The sequence below is a fragment of the Myodes glareolus genome, chromosome 11, assembly GCF_982192425.1.
Source record: "Myodes glareolus chromosome 11, mMyoGla1.1, whole genome shotgun sequence".
Classification (NCBI taxonomy): Eukaryota; Metazoa; Chordata; class Mammalia; order Rodentia; family Cricetidae; genus Myodes; species Myodes glareolus.
In genome coordinates, this window is record NC_142036.1 from 5,166,047 (window position 1) to 5,183,993 (window position 17,947).

Here is a 17,947-nt window from a genome sequence, read left to right on the forward strand (position 1 = left end):
GAGTTAGCAATACATGGAGGGAAGGATGAGGTGGATGATGCAAACTGTATGGGCTCATACACACCACAGGAGAGTTCAGGACTGAGAAGCCCACCCGAGTTTCCTGCAGCATGGAAACAAGGTCAAGGCAGAGATGCCAAAGGAGGATGGCCATATATGACCTCCAGGTCAGTGGTAGGGCAGGTTGAGCAGCACTGATGAGGAGAGGAGAAGAAAGGCCAACAAAGTCTGTCTAAAGCAGAGCATCTTCTGCCAGACTGGATTGACATGGGACAGAAAGAGAGGAACCTACACAGCTAGTGCTCAAGCAGTGGGACTGAGCATGGGAAGGTAGGAGGAGCTCATGGCAGCCCAAGTTCCCTCCATGACACGCTGTCTTGCATTAGTCTTGCTAGAAGCAGTGTCAGGTACTCCCACCACTTAGAGAAATCCCAAAGGTTTACAACCAATGGAGTTGATTCTTCCAGACAAGCATCACCATATGGAAAAGCAAGATGTTCTAAAATCACCAGACCCAGGTAAAGCTCAACCCTACCACACTTGCCTGTGGAATCTAAGATGCCTATCCAACCTCCTGTAGCCTCTCAGTGGTTCTCACCTGAATGAAACTTTGAAAACACTGAGTGCAAGGAAGCAGGGAGGTTATCTTCTGGGTGACCAGTGCTCAGCATGGTCATCCAGAAGGATGCTGTCCTCACCTTCTGCTCTGACATGCAACAGTTCAGAAACATACTCTCCAATGGTCTCCATCCAGCTCTTTCTCATATCATCAGACACAGAGAGGAAGCGTGGACCCTGCATATGGACCATAAATACTGCCCTTCAAGACCTGTGCTCCTGAAGATGAAGGTCAGATAAAAGGAGACACAACCAACAGCCATGTCCACAGCTGTGGTGGGGCTATGAAACACACACTTTCATCTTTGAGACAAAATAAAGCATACCTTCTACAACCACTGTCTCATCCACGAAATAATTTCCTTGGGTGTCCATATAGTGAATGATAGCTTTTAGAACACTTGGAGGATACCATGGAAGGTTCTAGGTTGCTATACTGAGAATCACAAAGGCAGCACTGCCACCCTTAAGTGGTGTGGGAGGTCTTTCTGTCTATGTGTTGCTTTTATTGGATAATGAATAAAGAAGCTGGCTTGGCCTGTGATAGAGTAGAGTAGAGCTAGGTGGGGAAAACTAAACTGAATGTTGGGAGAAAGAAGATGGAGTCAAGAGATGCCATGTAGCCCATACCACCAGGGACAGATGCTGGGGATGGAACTTTACTGGGTAAGCCGCAGCCACATGGTGATACACAGATTGATGGGGAAGGGCTAGTTTAAGATGTAAGACCTAACCAATAAAAAGCTAAAGCTAATAGGCCAAGCAATGATTTAATTATTACTATTTCTGTATAATTATTTAGGTTCTAGGCAGCCAGAAATGAACAAGCGACCTTTTCCTACAACATTTAAGCATGCCCTGCATTGGAAAATTATTCTCTTCAAAGTCCAGCTGCCTTGCTGGAAGGTGGAGTACAGCTCAGCCCAGTCAAACGCCATGAAAGCAGGCCTTCTGTTCATCGCACTGAAGATTTCTGAGCTCTAGCCAGCTAATAATGACATTTTAAGTAGCTCTCAGTGCTCCATGTGGACTCTAGCAGGGCAATTACAGGAAATGTCAGAACCTCAGATGTCTAGTCCTGAAACAGGAGATCACCGCACAGTGATCCTGCGTGCACAGCTGTGTGGGCCTGACCTGTCTTTGCAGGGTCACCCAAACAAAATGCTACATGCTTTACGGAGTGAGTGACAGCATGCAGACAGCTTCACTGCAAAATTGCTTCAGTGAGAAAGATGTGAACCACACATAATAGCTTTTGCTCCTTAGTATGTAGAAAGGATAGTTTAGTCACATCTACATGTAACTTGCCTGTATGCTCCCCAGCACCTTGCCTCCACATCACCATCCTCTGCCATCTTCCCCACCATTCCATCATCTCCACCCATCTTGACCATCTTCATCCTCATCTTTACCATCAGCCTCACTTTGAACACCCCACAGTCACCATCCTCACCCCAGCGCCATCCTTACCATCACCACCACGCTCACCACAATCATCACCTTTACCATAATTGCTACCACTCCATCATTATCATCATCACCATCATGTCCTAATCATGTTCCTTTCTAACCACCTTCACCATCATCGTGACCACCATCCTTACAACCGTCATCACCATCACCAGCATCACCACTACCGTTATTACCATTTCTCCATTACCATCTCTACAGTCACCTCTATCATCATCATCCGCACTAGCATCCTCACCTTTAACACCCTCACTGTCACCCTGAACAAGTGACTGTGACATTTTGTTTAGAGGGCATACAGTCTGTTTGGTTGGTGAAGCCCATTTAATGGTTGCTTAGTTTCAACAGATTTAGAAAATTCATTTATTATCTTATTCTATCCTCATTTCAGTTTCTACCAAGACACATGAACATCTACATCTGTGTCTTGTCTATATTTACTAAAATAATCCAACAATGTAAAAATTGCTTTCTATAATTTGAGAAGTATATCATAGTTAAGTGTTATTTATTTCTCAAAGGTATACGAAAAATGTAGTCTGGGACAGGCACCCATTCCTTTATAGCATGGTTTCATAGGATTCTGCATTCAAGCATTTCATTTTATTTCTTGTGGTCATGTGGAAAATAAGGAAATATTACATATTTTAAGTGGTCTTGGTAAGGAATTGGAGAATAGAAGTGAAATTGTTCTATGCAGGTGCTTGCCTGTGTGCATATGTGCATGCCTGTATGTACATTGCATGCCTGTGTGTGCAAATGTATGTCTGTGTGTGCAAGTGTATGCCTGTGTATGCATATGCATGCCTGTGTGTACATGTGCATGCCTATGTGTACATGTGTGTGCCTGTGTGTGCAAGTGCATGCCTGTGTGTGCATATGCATGCTTTGTGTGCATGTGCATATGCATGCCTGTGTGTTCATATGCATGCCTGTGTGTACATGTGAATGTCTGTGTGTACATGTACATGCTTATGTGCATACATGGAAGCCAGAGAAGGATCTCAGGTGACTTACTTTCAGTTTTATTGCCTTGAGACAAATTTTCCCAGCAAACCTGGAGGTAGGCTATTTGGCCCCAGGCATTCTCTTGTCTCTGTCCCCACAGTGCTGGGTGTGCAGGCACACCTCTGGCCAAGCACAGCTTTTTAGATGGGTTCTAGTACCTGAATTCAGGTGCTCATGCCTGTGCAATAAGGACTCTTACACAATGAGCCATCTGACTAGCTCTTTAATTTAAAAACTGTAACATGAAAACAAAAAAAAATGAATGAAGAAATTTCTACCACTAAAGCTTTTGTTCAGAGCCTTGGAGAGAAATAGCCCAAGTGTTGAGTAAAGGGACAAGACAGGTAGACAGCTGCTACCTAGTTACAGAACTCACAGAAGAACCTCATGTGTCCTGCAAAGCATGGGGACCACTCACATGTCATGGGTGAAATAGAATGATTTTTATGTAATTTTTATGTAATTAAATTACATAAGATTTAATTACATACTTATGTAATTAAAGTATGTACTTTAATTATATACTTGTTATTTTTAATATATAATTTTATTTTCTTCTCAAACTATCTGATGTGGGAGTCCCCTCTTTGTGTTGCTTGTATTGGTTAATGAATAAAGAAACTGCCTTGGCCTAATAGGGCAGAATTTAGGTAGGCAGACAAGACAGAACTGAATTCTGGGAGGAAAAAAGCAGAGTCAGAGAGATGCCATGGAGCCGCCAGAGATAAACATGCCGAATCTTTCCTGGTAAGTCACTGCCACGTGGTGATATAAAGTTTAATAGAAATGGGTTAAATCAAGATGTAAGAATTAGCCAATAAGAGGCTAAAGATAATGGGCCAAGCAGTGATTTAATTAATATAATTTCTATGTGGTTATTTTGGGGCTAAGCTAGCTGGGCGGCCAGGAAGAACAAGCAGGCCCTCTCCCTGCAACAACTATCTGTTTTCATTTTACATAGCAATCCCAGATCCCACTCCCTTCCCTCCTTTTTTAATGGTTGCTTAGGCATACAACCAACAATCTTTTACCAAGCCCCATCCCCCAAGGTGAATGTAGGCCATTTCTGGCTTCACTTGGTGATATAAAATGTCTAACTGAGGCATTGTCTCCCCCAATGCAATCTGTGATTTTAATGACCAAAGCCCAGGACCTGTTGGACAAAGCAAAAAAACTCAATAGTGTTTAGTTGCTATTTAGGTAGTTCATTCTTGACAAGTCAAGCTTTCTCTGGAGTGATCCAAATGTTCGGTTGGGTACCACCATTGAGCTCTGAAGGTGTTTGCTCTCGTGGAAAACTACACTGATGATAGCACAGCTTTTGGAGGCTGAGTGAGCAACAACTGGGATAATTTGCAGATGCGTCCATTCAGGACACAAGCACCAGTAGAGATTGCGATGCACTGCCTTCGAAGGGCCCAGGGTCACAATGGGAGCAGGGAGGGGGATAGCAAACACTCACCACTTATTCACCCGAATGTTTGAAGGAGAGAATTGGGGATAGAGTGTTTTCCCCCTAGGATGGGCTCAGCATATCAAGAGACTGGGAAACTTTCCAGTCCCTGAACTGTATGTAGATGCTGAAGCCAGAGCTTGCCATAAGAACCTGGTGACCCACCCACCAAGAAACTTAGAGGAGACAAGGGCAGGACAGTGGGCACCTCCCTGAAGCACATAGCTCCTACCATAGCCACCTCACTAAGATCAAACAGATGTGGCCACATGCCAGACACAGAGCAGAAATGACTTAAACATCACTGGGATACAACCAGCAAAATTCATAATGTGATAAACTCCTTCAGAAAACTGACCAGGCTTCTGATAAAACAACTGAAAATGAAAACAAGAAAAAGCCTAGATGTTTCCATACGTCCACAGGCTTTATTTCAGAATAACTAATGATAAATGTGATGGTTGGAAAGTATGGCCCCTAAGACACTCTGACACTGTCACTACCCTCACATGCAGTGGCATCACTGTGGCTCGGCCTGTACCCTACTGGAATGTGGACATGTACAACAACATAATGACCAAATTCAGTTCAAAATCCTGCAGGGAGGGTGGGGTGTGGAGCATAAAGGTCCCAGAAAGTCTTATGCTGAAGCTGGTGTGACATGCATGGGTTGCCTTCCAGATCTGTTGATTTTTGTGTTTAGCATTTTAGTGGCACTTTTAAAAGCATACAGTGAAGTTAGAAACATACATAGAGCAGCTTGGGAAAGTAGCCTGTACACTGGGCAAGCAACCATGATCAGAGCAGTTGCGACCATAAGCACAGGTAGTAATTCACAAACATATCCCATTTTTCAATTAGATTTTCATCCCTTGGTAGAAAAGTTGCATCTACCTCTTCCTACATGCAATAACTATGGCTGACTCCAACAATAAATGGAAATTCTCTAGGCTGTGGTAGGAGTAGGAGACAAAGAGAAGCAAAGGCCCCTACCCGACCATGAAGGAGAAACAACAGGGGTCACAGAGAAGACATGGAAATCTTTCCTTAGCAGACTTGCTGAGGTAATGGGCAAAGACCAACTTCGGCATCCGCATGCAAAGCAGGACTGTCAATGTGAACTGAGCTTTGCTTACAGGAGACAGGATGATGCCAGTGCAGTCCCCAGCTAATTCCTTATAGTGCTACCTGCTTAGGTTTAGAATATCTATAGGCAAAGTCATAACATAATAATCCCACCTTGGGATGGTATTAACAAAAGGTTGTAAGAAAGAAAATGGACCAGAATCTTGTATGTGATATAAAGGATCAGGAGCCAGCAAGTGCCTAAGCTGTCATTGCCCCTAGATGCCCCCAACAGCCTGAAGATAGCCACAAAGTTCATCACTCTTACCCAGAAGCTGAAAACCACAGCACCGACAAGGGCCGTATTGATGTCTGCACTACACACCGCTGCATTGTGGATTGGACTAACCACAGACTGAACACCCCTGAGGATAAACTACTTAACCACATCTGAGTGTCAGTTATGGATTTGGCTACCCAGAATGACATGGCATGGAATGCCTAGCAGCATTCCTATTGTGTGTTATAAAACACATGGTAGATGGCACAGTCCTGGGGCCAGCCTTCAGAGGCAGGAGTAAGCCAGCCATCTCTACCCAGAGAGAGCACTTGCCTCTTCCCCAGCTGCTGTGGGTATCCCTGCAGTAGGATTCTTCTCACTAATACGGACCCTGGACCTATATAAGATTCCCTTTGTCACAATGTGTCTACAAGAGGTGTGTAAGGGAAATGCCCTTCAAGAAGAAATCATCAAGGCCAATGTAGTAAGAGTAGGCCACCAAAACACTCACCATCTCCCATGCTCAGGGAATCTTTGGAGTCTCCCGAAGGGAAAGACCATCTCTGAGAAGCAGCAGGCGCTGAGAAGGGTCTCGATGATCTCACAGGATTGTGTAGAAGGTACTGTGGCCCTGGATCATTTTCTCCAGGAGGGCTCTGAGCAGTGTAGGCACCAAGTGCAGCAATCAGCTGCTGTTTGTCCACATCACTATCTGCCTTGGGGCTGAGCTCATCTGGCTGGAGCCTGCTAAGTGGCCGCAAAAGGTTGTCAGGATACTTAACCCGTGTTGCAGGATAGGTCAGTGCAGAAGTGTGAGCCACATAGGTCAGGATGTTATCAGGGAAAGAGTCCTCACCCTACAGGAGAAGATGAGACAAGATAAGAGTTAGTTACATCTCCATCATCCTGTGCTCAGGAGGCCTGGGCTCCATCCTCTTGGCCCAATGGCACCAAGCATCTCTGACACATGAGCACTGTTGATTGGCCAAACTCCACCCTTCATAGTTACTGCAGCAATGGTTTTTAAGTAGCAGCTTTCTTGAGATGCACCAGGCCACGCAATCATACAGTTCTGTGATTTTTAATGTGTTTACAGATGTGCAAACATCACCACTAAATAACTCCAGAACATTACCAAATCAAAACATGGTGCAGGCTCCCATTTCTCTGTCACCAGCCCAGACAACCACAGTTTTAATTTCTGCATCTGAGAGCATGTTCCTCTGCAGACATTTCTGTAAATGGACCCTCATGGAAAGTGGTCATTTGCATATGGCTCACTCTATAGCATGTGCCAAGGTCTCCATCCTCCTCTGGGCTGAGTGAGCCTCCTCTACACAATGTTACCATGTTCTAATGTTTCACGGACCAGAGGAAGGACACCCAGGCAGCCTTCCACTCTGGGTCACTTTGAATAATGCTGTTAGATCACTGGAAGCTGCGAAGTCTGGGAGATGGACATATTTTGGTTCCCTTGGGTATAAGTCTAACAGATTAATTCATAGGGTCATATTATCACTCAAAATATTTAATATTTCAAGAGCTGCCAGCTTGTTTTGCGGCCCTACCAAGCAAAGAACGGGAGCAATTTCTCCTCAACACTGTCATCACATTATCCTCATGGTTACTTACACCAGCCGTACTGTGTCTGGGAGGTAGGGTATTGCCACCTTCTGTCTGTTTTGTCTATGGTGTTGCTTTGCTTGCATTCCTCTGGTGGCTGCTGATGTTGAGGGATCTTATTGCCGAGCAACCATTTGTACATCGTCTCTAAAGAAATATGGGAATCTTCTGCAGTGTGGGTGTTTGCTGTGGCTCAGGAGGATAGCTTTGCTGCAAACACACCTCCCCTTCAACAGAGGTTCCAAGTGCCTGCCTGAAGGACTGAAGCCTCCTCCTTTCCCAACCCTGACTGTTCACCGTCTAAATCCTACTTGAGAGAGGGAGAGAACATGTCTCTGTGTGTATACACATATGTGCATGTGCAGATGGAGGCCAGAGCTTAGCCTGGGGGTCTTATCTTGTTACTTTCTCCACTATGGTATTCTGATACAAAAAAATCCTCACTGAACATGGACTTCACTAATTTGGCAAGACTAACAGGCTGGAAAGCCCCAAGGCTGCTCCTGCCTCCTCCTACTCATCTTTGGAATCACAGGAACGTGTCATCATTCCTGCTTTTTGACATGGATGCCAGGCATCCCAATTCAGGTCCTTATGTTTTCGCAGGAAGCATGTCACCAACCAAGCTATTCTGCCACCCCTTGGCACAGACTTTCCCTACAGGACGCTGGGGATCAGAACATGTTTGCTATGGGTCCTGGAGCAGCTTCTGTGTAAGAACTTTAACCTTTTCTCATTTCACCTTTTGAAACTTGTTTCTTCAGACAAAAGAGTTTCACCGTCACCTCTTAGACTCTTCTTCTGCTGTTGTTATTGTTTCCAAAATGATATAACTCTAGTTATCATCCAAATTGTTTAGTTCTGTGTGCAAGACTAGCTGAAATCAACTGGTCTTCTTTTAGAAAACAAAAAGTAAGGGGAGGGGACACAGGAGCAAGAACACTGCCACAAGAGCAGCCGCTCCAGCCATTCCCCACAAATCAGGTGCGGATCAGTTACAGGCTCCGCCACTCCGCCTTTCAGGAGTCTGCTCACAGGGCCGGGTCACTGCACCAGAGGCCGGGGCTCACATCCGAATGCTCATTAATGTGCCTGCAGCATCCTTCCTCTTCTCACTCCGATGCAGCCTGATAGGCTCCACTCAAAGGATCTCTAATTAGCACCCCACTTGGACAGCTCCAGGCAGAGGCACAAGGCTCAGCACATCTGTGCAGCAGGCTGGGGCAGACAATCTGCTCTGCGTTTATAATATGTCTCAAATTAAGGCAAAGAGAAGGGAAGAGCATCCCCACATATAGCACAAATAAGAGTCTCAAAGGAAAAAAAAAACTAAGAAAACGTTGGTTCCACAGTTGGATTCTCTCGTCCCATGCAATGGCAGAGTAAGTCTGTTGCCTTCAGAGGGGCAATAAGAGGCTGGTAGCAAAACCAGGAGGGGACTTGTTCTTCAGCAACTCAAAGGAGGAAGTCTATTCCAGACCCACCCAGACACAAGCTCCAGAGTGTCTTAACATCAATCACATGGAAGTGGATGGGCATGACAGCATCCCTGGCCATTACGGCCATTACTGCACTTTCTTATTATCCTAAACAGTTGGTAATATCAAGTTTCAAGGACTAAAAATTTGCATTGCATTGTTAAATCAGTTGTATAGGTACAATACCTTGAACAAGACTAGAAATGTATGTACAGTATGTTCTAACAAAATTAATCTCAAATTTGTATCAATATACAACATTTTATAAAATATACAAAAGTCCAATCCAATGTAAAACATTTAAAGCCAATAATTCCTTTTTAAAAGTAGATTCCATAATCCAGTTTTTTATCTTATCGTATCTATCTATATCTTCCCTGTTTTCTTTTAAGAGTAGATTTAATAATGTACCTTTTATCCTATTATAATTATATTCCCCATTTTTCTTTTCAAAACAAGGACTCTGAATCTAATATCCGCTGTTCAACTTTCCTCCTGGCCTTAACCAATAACAGCTTGTAGCCAACATCGCTAAACAATGACAAATGTCCACAACCCATTTAATGTTCAAAAACCATGTATCCCACCTCTGGGAATGTGGGTATTGTATACTTAAATTTACTTCCTGCTCTCTGAGGGCCATGATATCTTTAGGGGATCCTGAAAACAAAAATTTGGGTTAATTGTCAAGAGCTAGGAGATCCAGTCTATGGAAAAGTGCATGACTCATCCAACATCCTGGCTAGAGTAGTCTACTAAGCTGGATCATCGAAGGTAGCCACCTCAAAATTGTTCTGAGCAGTTTGTAGTCCAAAGTCGATCTATAGGTGGTGTTTTTCAGCTTAATGGTGTTATCATAGCCCTGGAGGAATCACCGTTGTAGGGCCCCATCCTCTTTTTGGAGAATTCAAAGGTCACTGTCAGGCACGCTAATGGTTCACGGCCAAAAACTGATGCCGTGTCTCAAAAACATGAGACTCAATCATGTACAGGAAGGTGGATGAAACCTTTTTCTAGAAGTAGTTAGTACTCTATATAATCATTAATATCATGATGAAAAGTTTAAAACATATATACATATGTCATAAGAAAAGTTGTTAGAGTCAATATAAAACCAAAAGATTAAAAGATTGGTGGCAATAAGACAGTCTCTAAATTTTTGTTTTACTTCTGTCCAATATCAGGTAATTCTTCTGACATGAGACAGAGATTTTGGATTTCACTTTAATATGAATATTTGGGTTTAGAGAAGGAGAGAGTCACACTCCAACTCCAAAACTAGCTTCAGACTACAAAAAACATCATTAGCATTATTATTTGAGTACCCTTCAGATTACTTCCTGCAGGTGGTGGTGTTTGGTTGTATAAAGAAAAAGGAAATACCATTTCCTTATATTTTCTTTGGCATGGTGCCACATGATGGCAAAGTCTTTTTTAAACCTTTGTTTGTTGTTTACATGACTTTTTCAATGATATTCTGAGGCCTTCATCACATTTCCAATCATTAATTGATTGATTTCTTCAATACCTTGTGCTAGAAGACCTGGCAGACCCATATGAGATTGGATGTGTGTTATGTATAAGGAATGACTCCTATTCCTGATTATATCTTGTAACTGAATAAATAATAAAATCAATTTTATATCATCTGGTATAAATTCAGTCATTTTAATATGCAAAACAACTCTTTCTCCATATTTTGAATTGGTAACTACATTGAGAAGTTAAAGTTCCTTTAACTTCTTTAAAGTTCCTTTAATTTATTCCTTTATAAAACCATAAGAATAACATATATAATTCTGACTTCTGGATAGAATCATAAGGGCTTTGATCCACATTACTTAAATTTTCTGATTTGTAACCTGCCTTTCCTGATTTACCTGCATTAGTATAGACTGTAGGGGCTCAGTTATTGGTGTGCTCCATACAATGTGAGGAAGGATCCCCTTAGTTCTCTTTATAAGTCAAATTCTCTTGTTTTAGAGATAGTTGTCAATCTCTCTCCCCCAAAATATACTACAAGTTCTTTCCAAGGATTACTTTCTTCCAATAATTTTACAGTTTCATCATTTCTAAAAGGTATTGTGATTTCTGCTATATCTATTCCTGCTTATTGACAAAGTCTCAATTTTCCTTTTAGAATTAACTCAGAGACCTTTTCCACATAAGATTTTAGTTTTTTACTAGGTTTATGTGGTTAAAAGATCCAATCTAGGATAATATCCTCCCTCTGCATTAAAATTCCTGTAGGGCTAGGTATGGAAAGTAGTAAGACAAGAATACAGCTAAGATTCAGATTCACACATTCCACATGTGCCTTCTGTAATTTCTCTTCAACCAAAGCCAATTCTCTCTCCTTCATCCGATAATTTCTTGGGACTATTTAAATTTCTGTCACCATCTAAGGTTTTGTTTAAATTAATCAGGTCATCAGAGCCTATCCCAATAGTGCCCCATAGATGGGAAATGTCTCCTAGCAATCTTTGGAAATCATAAGAAGTCTACAATTGATCTCTCCTAATTTGCACCTTTTGGGATCTAATTATTTGTAAACCTATCTTATAACCTAAATAATTAATAGACTCTCTCCTCTTTGTATTTTTTCAGGTGCAGTTTTTAGTATACAACAGGTAAAATTTTCTTCACTTCTTCAAATATTCTTTTTAAAGCATATACATTTGAATCAGATAGTAAAATGTCATCTATGTAATGATAAACTATAGCTTCAGAAAATGATTTATATTATTTCCAATGACTGACTTACAAAATATTAGTACACTGTGAGGCTATTTAACATTCCCCATGGGAGAATCTTCCTTGATATCTTTTTAGCAGGCTGAGAATTATTATAAGTAGGCACTGTGAAGGCAAATTTTTCTCTGTCTTTTTCTTATAAAGCTATAGTGAAGAAGCAATCTTTAAAATCAATAACTATTAAGAGGCTGTTCTTTTTTATTGATTTTATTGAGCTATACATTTTTCTCTGCTCCCCTCCCTTCCTCTCCCCTCCTCTTCAACAGTCCCCCATGGTCCCCATGCTCTCAATTTACTCAGGAGATCTTGTCTTTTTCTATTCCCCAGGCAGATTAGGTCCATGTATGTCTCTCTTACAGTCCTCATTGTTGTCTATGTTCTCTGGGATTGTGAATTGTAGGCTGGTTTTTCTTTGTTTTGTGTCTAAAAGTTACTTATGAGTGAGTATGTGTAATATGTGTCTTTCTGGGTCTGGGTTACCTCTCAATATGATGTTTTCTAGATCCATCCATTTGCCTGCAAATTTCAAGATGTCATAATTTTCTTATGCCTTGTAGTAGTCTATTGTGTAAATGTACCACATTTTCATAATCCATTCTTCAGTTGAGGGGCATTTAGGTTGTTTCCAGGTTCTGGCTATGACAAACAGTGCTGCTATGAATATAGTTGAGCACATGTCCTTGTGGTACAATTTAGTATCCTTTGGGTATATACCCAAAAGTTGTATTGCTGGGTCTTGAGGAAGACAGTTTCCTATTTTTTTTGAGAATTGCCATATTGATATCCAAAGAAGCTGTACCAATTTTCACTCCCACCAGGAATGTAGGAGTGTTCCCTTTACCCACAACCTCTCCAGCATAAGTTGTCATCAGTGATTTTGATCTTGGCCATTCTTACAGGTGTAAGATGGACTCTCAGAGTTGTTTTGATTTGCATTTCTCTGATGGCTAAAGATGTTGAGCATTTCCTTAAGTGTCGCTCAGCCATTTTAGATTCAAGAGGTCATTCTTTAGGCAACAGAAAAGGCAAAGGAATGCCAACCTGTAGAGAGCCCATCTTAGATGTATTACCATTCCCATGATCCAGATTTCTTTTTAACAACAAATAGAGGAGAATTCCAAGGGTTGGTTGATTCTTCAATATGCTAAGCATCTAGTTGCTCCTGTACCAGCTGTTCTAAAGCCTGCAGTTTCTTTATTGTTTAAGGCCATTGCTTAACCCATACAGGTTTGTCTGTCAATAATTTTAAAGGTAAGGCTGTTGGTGCTTTTGAAATATCAGCAGCTGTTATTGTACAACCTGAGCCATCAGTGACTATTCTTTATAAAACCTTGTATTATTTTTTCCTAGAAACACACATTAATTTATGGTTTGTTTCTAAGATTGTGGGAATGTTAATCTGATTATTCCATTGATGTATCAAATCCCATCTCTACAAATTCATTGCTGTGTTAGCCCAACCTAAAGAAGGATAGCCATACGAAGGTACAAGAAGCTTAAAGAACACCAAATAGACTAGACCAAAATTTTTTTTAAAAGTCCCCTCACCATGTAATAAATACAAAACATGCAGAGTAAAGAAAGAATATTAAGAGCCGCAAAGCAAAAAGATCACGCAACATATAAAGGCAGATCTATCAGAATTACACCTGACTTCTCAATGGAAACCATGAAAGCCTGGACAGATGTGCTGCAGACACTAAGAGACCACAGGTGCAAGCCCAGACTACTATACCCAGTAAAGCTTTCATTCATCATCGATGTAGAAAACAAGATATTCTATGACAAAACAAGACAAATGATACCTATCCACAAATTCAGCCATACAGAGTGTACTAGGAGGAAAACTACAACCCACAGAAGCTAACTGCACCCACAAAAACACAGGCAACAGATAACTTCATACCAGCAAATCCCCAAGAGCGGTCATTAATATATCCTAAAATCAATGAACTCAATTTACCTATAAAAAGACACAGGCTAACAAAATGGATACAAAAGCAGCATGCAACCTTTTGGCTATAAAGAAGAAACACACCTCGACCACAAGAGAAACATTACCTCAGAGTAAAGGATTGGGAAAAGATTTTCCTATCAAATGGACCAAAGAAACGAGTGGGTGTGGCTATTCTAATATCTAACAAAATTGATTTCAAACTAAAATCAATCAGAAGAGATGGAGAAGGACCCTTTATACTCATAACAGGAACTCAATCCATCAAGATGAAGTCTCAACCTTGAACATCTATGCCCCAAATATAAGAACATCCACATATGTAAAAGAAACATTACTAAAGTTTAAATTGCACTTCAAACCCCACACACTAATAGTAGGAGATTTCAACACCCCATTCTCCACAGTGAAAAGGCCAACAAGACAGAAACTTAACAGAGAAATTAGAGAACTAACGGATGTCATAACTCAAACGGACTTAACAGACACCTACAGAACACCCCACCCAAACACAAAAGAATATATTTTCTTCTTAGCACCTCATGTAACCTTGTCTAAAATTGACCACATACTTAATAGCAAAGCAAACATCAACAGATACAAAAAAAATATGAATAATCCCATGTATCTTACCGAATCACCACGGTTTAAAGTTAGAATTTAACAACAACACTAATTGCAGAAAGACTACAAACTCATGAAAATAGAACAGTGCCCAATTGAACCACCCCTGGGTCAAGGAAAGAATAAAGAAAGAAATTAAAGACATCCTAGAATTCAATGAAAATAAAGGCACAACATACCCAAACCTATGGGACACGATAAAATCAGTACTAAGAGAAAAGTTCATAGCACTAAGTACCTACATAAAGTAAGTGGAGAAATCTCACGCTAGCTACTTAACAGCACATCTGAAATCTCTAGAACAAAAAGAAGCAGACTCACCCAGGAGGAGTAGATGATAGGAAATAATCAAACTGAGGGCTGAAATCAATAAAAGAGAAAAAAGAGAACAATACAAAGAATCAATGAAACAAAGGGCTGGTTCTTTGAGAAAATCAACAATATAGATAAACTTTTATCCAAACTAATCAAAAGGCAGAGAGAGAACATCCAAATTAACAAAATCAGAAATAAAAAGGGGAACATAACAATAGAAACCAAGGAAATTCAGAGAATCATTAGGTCATACTTAAAAAACCTGGAAATTTTCCATACAAAATTGGAAAATATAAAAGAAATGGACAATTTTCTGGAGAGTTTAACCACATACCAAAATTAAATCAAGAACAGGTGAACAATTTAAGTAGAGCTATAACCTACAAGGAAATAGATGCATTCATCAACCATTTGAGATTCTTCTGTTGAGAATTCCCTATTTAGTTCTGTACCTCATTTTTTTAAATGGTTGAAAGACACTTAAGGAAATGTTCAACATCCTTAGCCATCAGGGAAATTCAAATCAAAACAAATCTGAGATACCATCTTACACCAGTCAGAATGGCTAAGATCAAAAACACCAATGACAGCTTACTCTGGGAGAATGTGGAGCAAGGGAAACCCTCCTCCATTGCTGGTGGGAATACAAACTTATACAACTACTTTGAAAATCATTATGGCATTTTGTTTTGTTTTGTTTTGGTTTTCAGAAAATTGGGGATCAACCTACCTCAGGACCCAGCAATACCACTATTGGGCATATACCCAAAGGATGCTCAATGACACTACGAGCACATTTGTTCGACTATGTTCATAGCAGCATTATTTGTAATAGCTAGAACCTGGAAACAACCTAGATGACCCTCAGCTGAAAAATGGATATAGAAAATGTGGTACATTTATACAATGGAGTACTACTCAGTGGTAAAAACTATGATATCTTGAAGTATTTTGCATTCACTGCATCCATGCATGCAAATGGATGGAACTACAAAAAATCATCCTGAGTGAGGTAACAAAGACCAATAAAAATGAACATAGTATGTACTCATTCATAAGTGGATATTAGTTGTAAAGCAAAGGATAATGAGCCTATAGTCCATTACCTGAGGGAAGTAAGTAATAAGATGAACCCTAAGAAAAACATATATTGATCTACCTGGAAAGGAAAAAATAGACAAGATCACCTGACAAAATTGGGAGCATGAGGGTGGGGAGAGTAGGGAGGGCAGCAAGAGAAGAGAGGGGTGAAGGGAAGGGGGAGGAGAACTTGAGGGAACAGGATAGTTGAGATGGAGGAAGGAAAGAGATGAGAGCAAGGAAAGAGATATTTTGATTGAAGAAGTCATTATGAGGCTAGCAAGAAACCTCACACTAGAGAAATTCCCAGAAATCCACAAGGATGATCCCAGCTAAGACCCAAAGCAATAGAGGAAAGGGTACATGAACTGACCTTGCCCTGTAGTTAGATTGATTAATATATTAAATGTCACTACAGATCCTTCATCCAGAAACTGATGGAAACAGAGACAGAGACCTGCAGCAGAGCCCTGGGCTGAGCTCCCAAAGTCCAGCTGAAGAGTGGGAAGAGTGAGAATATGAGCAAAGAGATCAAGACATTATGGGGACACCCACTGAAACAGTCTACCTGAGCTAATGGGAGCTTACCAACTTCAGCCAGACAGAGGAGGAACTAGTATAGGCCCAAACTATTCCCTCTGAAGGTAGGTGATAGTTGTGTGGCTGTGACAAACTGTGAAGCCACTGGCAGTGGCACCTGGATTTATCCCTACTGTTTGTACTGGCTTTTTAGGAGCCCATTCTCTTTCAATGAATTCCTTGCTTAGCCTAGGTATAGCAGGGAGGGCCTTGGACCTTCCCCACAGCAATGTACCTTACCCTCTCTGAGGAGTGGATGGGGATGTGGTTGTGGGGTAAGATGGAGGGAATTGGAGGAGGGAAGGGAGTTGAAACTGAGATTGGCATGTAAAATGAAAAAAGATAGTTTGTTTTCTTTTTAAAAAATAAAATTAAAAAGAAATAAATTAAAATAAAAAAGAAAAGAAGAAAACCTTAGACTGTTCCTCTCTATTCTTATAATGCAACACTGAAATTGGTTCTCCATTAAATTTCTCTGTCTGAATTTGAATAGCTCTATGACCTATTTACTAAGTTTTTCTAAGGTCTTTATTTAGCACTCAGATTTACCAGCTTTTTTAGTGATACAATAAAAATTACGAGGCTGATAATGTTTACTACTGACATTGCATAAATCCCATCTGAATCAGTTATTCTCTCATCTAGCTATTCCACTTCCAAACTGCCCATCGTGTATCATAGGAGACACAAATCCCTCCAATGGAATACTGTTTCCCATTTTTAATGTGGGAAAAAATCTCTCTCTTTTAACTAATTCCTCATTTTAAGAATTCCCAGTTGTATAACAAATCTTCCAACGATGTAGCTGTGGATATGAGGCTTATGGCTGCTGCACAGAACAGTAAACACCTACCTAGATCTCAAGGCAGCTAACTACCTAGCTTGGCAGGAGGAGCCCAAGAAGGGGGTTCAGGGAGAGCTGGTGGGGCAGTGACTCCAGCAATATGTAATTCTGGCATAAGCCAGTGGCTGTAAAGCTACAGGCAAATGTCGTGTTCAGGAATTTTTACTTCAAACATTGGGCACCAATGTATCATGCATAATTAAAATTAAGAGACAGATATTGAGATTCAACTTGAAGATTAAAAAATCAAACCAAAAAATAGGCAATCCTTGCTCCATAAACCCTCAGATTAGACTGATCTGAGTGAGACCTATCTTCTCCTGTTTTTTTATTCTGCTTTGGTGCTGGGATTAAAGGCGTGCATCAACACTACCTGGTCTCTATAGCTAACTAGTTTGACTGCTAGGATTAAAGGTGTGTGCTACCACTGCCTGGTTTCTCCGGCTTTGAATAGTCCGGTTGCTTTGCACTGATCTTCAGGTAGCCTAATTTATTAAAACATAAATAATATAGCTCTATAACTATCAGCAGTATATACAGCAGCAGCAGTATCCTCGCCATCAGCAGCACCATCAGCAATGCCTACAGCAGCAGCAGCATCTACACCGTAAACAGCATCTGTACTATTTGTAGCATGAATAATAAAATCCCAGAGAAAGATATTGGGATTAAACCTGAAAACCAGAAAAGCAAATCAGTCAAGCCACTAAAGAAGCCTTAAACTCTACCAAGGCTGGGAGACTGCAGATTAAGCTTCTCTCTCCTCTCATTTTATATTCCCTCTAGTTCTGGGATTGAAGGC

General features: G+C 40.9%; 1 protein-coding gene across 2 annotated transcripts in view; it reads right to left on the reverse strand.

Annotated features, from left to right (window-relative positions):
* Ptprn2 (protein tyrosine phosphatase receptor type N2) overlaps window positions 1–17,947 on the reverse strand; it is a 733,386-nt gene that overhangs the window by 420,121 nt on the left and 295,318 nt on the right. For both annotated transcript variants that reach the window (XM_085698049.2, XM_048437696.3), the window contains one exon: window positions 6,406–6,751. In XM_085698049.2, the coding sequence (XP_085554175.2) occupies window positions 6,406–6,751 (346 nt within the window). The remainder of the gene's footprint in view (window positions 1–6,405; window positions 6,752–17,947) is intronic.